Source organism: Ixodes scapularis, unplaced genomic scaffold (genome assembly GCF_016920785.2).
Source record: "Ixodes scapularis isolate PalLabHiFi unplaced genomic scaffold, ASM1692078v2 PGA_scaffold0__279_contigs__length_252992795, whole genome shotgun sequence".
Lineage (NCBI taxonomy): Eukaryota > Metazoa > Arthropoda > Arachnida > Ixodida > Ixodidae > Ixodes > Ixodes scapularis.
In genome coordinates this window covers 127202793-127210899 of record NW_024609835.1, presented here as the reverse complement: position 1 = coordinate 127210899, position 8107 = coordinate 127202793, and the positions used below count along the sequence as shown (strand labels likewise).

The following is an 8107-nucleotide window of genomic DNA, read 5'->3' as shown; positions in this document are numbered from 1 at the left end:
TACTAATTAGGTAAAATTAATTAATCAACTTTTTCTTTATTGGTTAGGAGCTCAAGTGAGATTTGAAGTCTTGGAATGTCACGAGAAATGACCGATTATGATATTTACAACAGTGTGTGCTTTGACTAGTCCTCTTTGGAAGGCAAGAAAAAACACCCGTGAACCAAGGCACACAGACCGCTATAGCAAGGCATTTTTTGTTTTGTAAACAGGACTACAGAAACCACACCTTGTTTTAAACAGTATAATTGCTTTCTCCTGATGTTCTACAACATTGCTAATCACAGTTCAGCTCTTAAACCAATATTTAAAGAGCTGACTTAATTAATTTTACAGAAATAGTCACAATTAAAAATAGTGACAAATTTTGACACTGCTGCTAAGAACATACAGCTGATTTCATTCACCTGGGGTGCTTATTCTTTTTAACGTTTGCTGCATGTTATCAGGGCACCATGTCTCCAAAGAACCATTAGGCGATGCTTGATAGCTGACTGGTCTTTTTGGGGTCACCCATGCAAATGCTGAACTGACTTGCGACGGATGCTGCGCAGGCTCCTTGAAAACCATGAAACCAACACACACAAAAAATTTGAATTATTTTAACAGAAGAGTGGGCAGAAAGTACCAACCAAAATATTTATTGAATAGAACAAGGAAGAACAGTACTCTTAATCAATTTAAGACCAAACTTCAAATTTTTGTCCTAAAAAAAAAAAAAAAAAACTAAGAAGATCATTTTTTCTCAAAACAAAATTCCTAGCACGCTAGCGCACCCTTTAAAAATCCCGGTCCGCGTTTCCCATCTGGGCTCCTCCTTTCGGTTATCGAGGGACGTCATGGGAAAGCCTTGAGGAATGACAGCGACAAGGCTTCCTGCAATGTCCCTAGATAAACGAAAGGAGGAGCGATTTTTTTCTTTCTATTTTTTCTTATTTAGACAAAGAAAGTATGAATTTGGGCTTCTTAGGGCTCCTAAGCAAAATGGCTGGAAACAATAAAAATCAAAGAACAAGACGAGGGTACTAAAATTGGAAAATAAAATAACTGGAAATGATAATCACTTCTCGTGTTGTGCAATTGTGGCTGCTGGTCTAACAAGTAATCATTTAGCTGCAGACAAGAGGCATTCATTATGCCTTAATATGAACACCTGTAAAATGATTAAGAATGACTAGCTTTGTCAGGCAAGAGCAATACTTGAAAACAGGAGTAAAATGACTAGAAATAATGAGCAAAAAAAATTAGATAAAGATACTAGAATTTGAACACTAAAATAATTGGAAATGATAATGACAAACTAACAAAACTTGTTGAGTAGTGTGCTTGCGGCTGCAGGTCAAACAGGTATTACCTGAAGATGGGCTTGAAAAAACAAAATGAATTAAAAAAGGTGCACACTATACTTGGATATAGATGCTCATAAAAAGTTAGGGGATGTTGCCGAGACCAGATTCCTCAAGCTTCCTGAGCTTCTCCGCCGCGTGTCGTAGCCACGTCTTGATTACCTCTTCAACGTCGTGACGTGTCGTTGTGATACGGGGGTTTCTTTTTACAGCTTCTGAAAAGTTGTAAGGTTTGCTATTACTAGTCCCCCAAAACCCAGAGTGCTAGCTATAGGGCAAAATCGCAACAATGGCATGAGTATGCTCATTCCTTCCTTGAGGTGATCGAGGAATTATCAGAAATACTTTGATTATTATAACCATCAGAAATACTTTGATTATTATAGCCAGCCAACTGATCACACTGTGAAACTGTGGTGCTGTTTCAGAGCATATATTAGATATTTATCAATTACTTAGGGGAAAAAAACACTACTCCCAAACACCATCCTTTCAAAAAAGCATTGCCATAATGTGTTGTGTACTTACGGTATATGAGCTCAACACACTGCAGCTGTTGGAATTTCGCCTTGCCCTTTTGCCCTTTCCAGCTGAAATTCACCGCAACGTTTTGGGTCATTAGAGCTTCCAGCAGTCGACGAGTAGTGGCTCCCACAGTCTTCCCTCCCAGTCCCGCGAACCAATTTACCTGTGTCACAGAAAAACAGGTTTATATAAATAACAGGCACTTCCATGGCATCTAGCCAAATGCTCCATAGTTTACTTACCAGCTTTTTTCTCATAGCTTCGCTAGCCTGCAGCTGGCACTCAAATTCCATGAAGCTGTCGTAGCTTGCGTGTGGCTCCTGAACGGGGCAGTTGTCATCATCATCCTCCTCCTTGTGCTTGTTCAGAGCTTCTAACACAGTGCCCATCAGGGCAGTCAGGTTATCAAGCCTCAGCCGGATCATGTGTAGAATTTCCAAGGTGTGTCGCCTGAAACCTGAACCATCAACAGGAGCATTGTATAAAATTGTTAAAACCAACTATCAAAGGCTATCAGAAAGGTTTCACACCTTCAGGCTCAGGTTCCTTTGACACAGTTTTACTGGCAACATTACGGCAAGCAGGTGTAGAGCTGAAGGTTGTACTGGATTGCTTGAGTGCTGCACAAAAATACACAGTTTCACTGAAAACAAATCAATGACAAATAAGTGACTTCAGGACCGAACAGTCTTAAAACCGTTGGAGGTCGTGAGCACTTATTCTATTTGCTATTGTTCCAGTCAGGAACTATTTTGTGTGTTTTGAACACTGCACAGGAAGAGCACTCATGTGAACAAGCACATAGCAAGTGATTTACCCAGTATTTTTATTTATTTTTTTATTCCCGAGGTTTATAAAGGTACTTCTAAGGACAAAGGTTTTATTTCTTTTCTTATGCTACTAGTTTTTCATAGACCATTCTTTAAATCATCCTTAATGACAACAGAATCTTCTGTAACGGTGCAATATTAGCATGCATACAAGATAAAAACTGCTTCACGGCCTTTCATAAGCACTAAAAGCCTGGGGTAACAATTTTGTACCTCGGGTCATTCTTTCCAGCATGATGCTCCTTTCTGTTCTCATAAGACTTCATAAGTAAAAATAGAACAAGCTATTCAAGAATCAATTGATTAGTTGGCATATAGATCTGCAAAGGTGGCACATCAGACAACCAGGGTACCTCTTAGAGTCGCTGCAGGAGGTGGAGTGGGTGGACCAGAGGAGCCCTCATCATCCATGGCATTGCACCCTGCCAGAGGCATGGGCTGTCGCCTTCTCCTTTGTGGAACATCCGAATCGGAGGAGTCGCTGATGCGTGTTGCTTTTCGTTTCCTCTTTCCTTTTCCGAGGTCTGTTTCGCTTTGCAGGTCCGAGGTATCTTCAGCTGTTTTGAGTTTTCTGCGAGCTTTTTCAAAAGACTCTGCAAAATTTAGAAGTTAAGTTAGAACACAGTTGCCACCAAAAAAAAAAATGGTATATATGATTGAATGATATATGTAAACATGAGATGTACACCATAAGCTGCTTTCCTCGCAAAAAGCAAGTTAACAGAAACTCCACAAGATTGGTTCGGGATTGAAGTCAGGCTATCAGCACTCCGAACCATGAGCTTTGGCTCCGTGAGCCTCGAGCTACAGTTTTTTTTTTAACGCAGAACATGGCCTTCAACAAAATCTTGTTTTATTTCTACACAGATTTCAATAAAAACTCTCAAATATGTTACACTCTTAGAACATATCTACCATAAAAATATGAGTTTGAAATCTCAAGAACTTATTACCATATTTCTCTTCTCTTTAAACCTTGTGGAAAGCATGCAGGGCTTGTAAAATAAAAAAAATTTGAGCAGCTTGCACTAGCGGTCCAAGGCTAGGGAAACGGCGGAGCTGGGAGTCGACCTAGCTTTGCCTAAGTTCAGTTAAGTTTTACAAAGGTTTGCAAGGCCGCACTCCGCTTCTCATAGTCTCGAACCGAGCTCAGGGTAGACAGGTTGACGTCGAACCAAAGACTGTCACAGACGCGAGAGCCATGCCCAAACTCAATGCCCAGAAATTCCCACTGGAAACGGCCGTTCGCGCCACCCATGCACTGGCGGAATCGACACTGAAATTTTCGCATGACTCGGTTGCCGGGATTGCTCTCACGCCGCCTGAAGTCGCTTGACTGGCTGTGCTCGCCTTAACCGGTCAGAGCCACAGGCACGAGAGCATGGCTCTTTTAAGGCCGGTTCAGACACTTGCGTTTTAATGCGTTGGACTGCGTTGCGTCGAGAACCGAAAGCGAGTCACCGGCACATCTGTGCTTCGTATGAAGCGTGGAATCCAATTCAAGGAATCATCTTGGCACGCGATACAAGCGGCAGGGATGTCCTGGTTTCTCGCTGCTGCAACGCAGTCAAACGCAACTGTCTGAACCAGGCTTTAGCGTCCCATCTGCACGAGAGCACGCTCGAATGAGGCGAAGGGTATGCAAGGCGACGCACTCACGCTAGTAGCCTTGACAGCGCTGCACGCTACACATGAAACGCAGCGTAGGTGGCGGTGTTCACCTAGGCAATCACAGAGACGCAACCAGCACTGTGGAAGGCACGAACGCCTTCCACAATGCCACTGTCGGCGCCCCTGCGCACGTGTGGGCGAGGAGGTCACTGCGCTCCGTGTTTTTGTTAACATCAGACAAATTACGGTGAGCCTAAACAGCTTTACTGTTAAAAGGCTGCTTTAACTACCAAACGCAATATCCCCGAATTTTCAAGTTTTTTTTTTGTCACCAGGATGGAAAATACAGGTCTGACATGCAAATGCATGGCTATGTAACTAATTAAATATAAACCAAAAAATAATAATGCAATTCCCTGCACTCTGGATCACAGATTGCAACAAGCCAAACAAACTAAAAATGGACAGTGGTTCCCAAAAACCCCACTCAAGCCAAACAGAACGCTAAAAGAACAGTTTTGAGAAAACAATGCTTGATGTTTTAGGCTGTCTGTGGCACGCTGCTGTAATTATTTAGGGCAAAGAGAAAAAAGGCCTATAGGAGCAAAATCTCAACTTTTTTAAAATAACTACTCGTGACATTGTTTTGTCGCCTGAAAGTCGCAGAAAAATTGTATATGCCTCATGATGCCAGATATACAAGCAGCATTGTGTTAATTCTTATTGCCCTTTGACCATCACTACATTAAAAAGCTTTATAGGAACACCCAGAAAGTATTCAATTCCCCGCATTTTGGGCTATTGGTGAAATAAACTGGTGCTATAAAGAAGAACTATCATACTTACGAAATGACTGTATTGGAATGCACAGCACACGCTTCCAATCTTTTGTAGGGTTTGCGCCTCTTTCAGTAAGCATGTTTATCATCTTCGAACTTTTTGCGTTGGGCCAATAGCACCAATCACCGTTTATCCATCTTTGATGCACCACCGCCACAGTGTCACCATCATCCTCATCCGGGAACTTGACCACAACATATGGCTTTCCCTCTGCACATAAGTGAAATAGGAGAACATGTGAAGCTTAACCACTTACACTTTATTGTGTCACAGTACACACATGCCTTGCAGAACACAGAGTCCAGATTACAGTTTTGTGTGAACAAGAGGAAACACGGTGTGTCGCTTGTTAACAATGAATTTCAGGCACTTCTTTGCTACACTGTCAACTGGCCAGCAACGCAGGCTTGACAAACCAGAAACTTCATGGATACCGAGGATTGAAGAACAGCAAGGAGTAGTGTACAAATCATTCACTTTGAGATATTTGCGACCAATGATGCAAGGAACACCTGATCCTGAGAAGTAAGCAATGTTCTCAATCTTAACGATGGTACCATCGTCAAGAACGCATACACTGTCCCTTTTGCCTCTCTTTAAAACAAATTTGTGCGGCACAGTCACGCGTCCGAATTGAGGGCCCTGACATTGTGGCAACAAGGGGCCGTCCTCATGTTCAACAGCGAAGGAAAGCTCTGCCTGGATGGTTGCCTTTTTCCCTGGTGCAACATTTCTCACTTCAGCAATTCTATTGCAGAGCTGCTCCAATGGCTGGCCAGGTTTTCTAAGCATCCTTTTTAGTGCAGCCATGCGGTTCTCGAATGGAAAGGCGCTCCACAAATCCAGAGGACCGTGCGATCGTACATCGTTTGTCAAGTGGCACAACCCGTGGACATTGTGCGAGACATACTCCTGTCCATAGATCTTTGAAAAGACTTTGATGAAATATCTCAACAGTCTATCGGCATAGTCGAGATCATCTGAACTTGAACTGGGAGTAGCCAGAATGGTGATTGCTACATGGAGAACAAGAAAGTTGTGAAACATCCTCTCAGGGATTTTTGTCAAGACAACTGGTCCACCATAAAGCAAAAAGAAACGAAACTCGGTCGCCTTCCAGCGGTCAAGTTCATTCAGACTTCGCGGTTTCCGATTGAACTCACAGGGAACACAAGGTACAAGCTCGATGTTTCCTGCAGAAATTTCCCGTACCAAGGGCCCCAGCCGCACTTTCTTAGGCCCTTTAACCCACAAGATCAGGAGCTTATGTACAACCCCCAGACAAACAAGATGCATGTAATCTAGGGGTATCTGGTTAATCATGTCAATCGGCAATTCCATGAGGATGCTACTCCCACAGTGATGTTCTTCCTGCAACATGCCTCGAAAGCTAGAATCTGATCTTAGCTCAGCAGCAGAATCAAGAAAACACACCCTGTTATTAAGGTAGACCCCCTCTACTGTGCATTTAGAGCAGCTGTAGTACCCAGTGTGACCTACAGTGCTCAGTATGTATGCCTTAGCAGGAGCATCGCAAATGATAGCCCCTACTCTGACAGGAATTACTTTACCGAGAGTGCAGATTCCTGAGATCAGTAACTGCTGAAGTTCACGAACAAATGCAGCAAGGAAGTCGTTTGCTGAGGAGGGCTTACTTTGCCCAAAAAACACTCCTACAAGAAATGGATGACTATTTTCACAGTTGCTAATTTGGCAAAGGATAGGCCAGAACTGATTCTTGGAACTCTTGGCTAATGGCAAGCCATCAACATTGAAGTTTAGCACGAGAAAGTCTGGCAGTTCCACCTCCTTCTTCAGGTGAAGGTCAAGACCAGCTGCCAGACCAAAGTGGGCGTATTTTCCACTGCCGAGATCTTCTATCACTCCGGATTTTCTCGGTGTTCCCTTGAGAGCTCTTGCAGAGAGGGGAAGGTCAGCAAAGCACTTGTGACTGTGAAGAACCGCTAGCAAGCGAGTCACCCAGTCATTCGGAACACGACATTCAACAGCCCACTCTCGTAGCTTGAGTTTAAACGACTCGAGGTCGTCGACTTCTTCATGACCAATCAAGTCTTGTAAACTTGGATTCTCTTCGCTAATGCGGTCACGAGCGATCAGCCGCCCGAGTCCACTTTCGGCGATCAAGCCTTCCGCCCAGTCGGCGTCGTTTCCACTCGCTCGAGTGACAGCACATGCAACAGCTGCGACAGCATCACAGTGGTTTTCACTAGAATCGCTGGAGCTTGCTTGTTCCGATGAGTCTGAATAGGTCTCAAGTAGCGCAACACTGTCACTCACACATCGGGCAAGCTTTCGGCGAAAGAGGCGACCTGCGGCACTGTCGGAAGCCGCCATTATGCAACAAAGACATTGCACTAAACACAATTAAGCTTGAGCAGATACTCCTGGCTAGCCTCAGAACTGTGCCTACGCTTCACTAGGAGACCTAGCTTCCTCATTCTACGCTGCAAATGAATATTGAATAGTAATTAAAAGTTACTCACCCAATTCGCACATCTCGTCGAAAAGGTGCCCAGCTTCTTTCCCGCGCAAATAACTTCCCGCCTCCCTTTCCTTTCGTGGCGGCGTCGGCGGCGTGCGGCGTCAGCAACGACGTCAGCGGCGTGCAGAAAGCGGATTCGGCCGTTGCTTCGGCGGCACAGTGTATTTTACAGCAAAATCTTTAAATACTATAATCTACTTAGGATTTTATGTTGATTTTATGTCCGACTCCATTTTTGGGGTTTTATTTTGGACGTTGTACGTTTTGGCATTTGGGTCAAGCTCTAAAGCAAAAGCCGCATTGCGACAACATCACGCAATCGCTGTCTGAACTTGGCGCGCGCTGGTCGGCGGTTTAAACTGTTTTAACCTTTTTAGCAGCATTTTGGCTTTGCTGTGGTTTCTTTTTTTCCATATTTGATCTCGAAAGCTTATTAAGAACCTGCAAGGCAT

General features: G+C 43.8%; 1 protein-coding gene across 1 annotated transcript; it reads right to left on the bottom strand.

The window, feature by feature from the left end:
* Positions 1–625: 625 nt before the first annotated feature.
* On the bottom strand, positions 626–7764 carry LOC115321334. Its single transcript, XM_040211635.3, has 7 exons — positions 7657–7764; positions 5159–5362; positions 3055–3294; positions 2402–2491; positions 2114–2328; positions 1875–2034; positions 626–1561 (listed from the first exon to the last, which is right to left on the bottom strand). Exons 1-7 carry the CDS (start codon positions 7667–7669, stop codon positions 1431–1433), a joined length of 1053 nt encoding a protein of 350 aa, XP_040067569.2. The 5' UTR covers positions 7670–7764; the 3' UTR covers positions 626–1430.
* Positions 7765–8107: the final 343 nt, after the last annotated feature.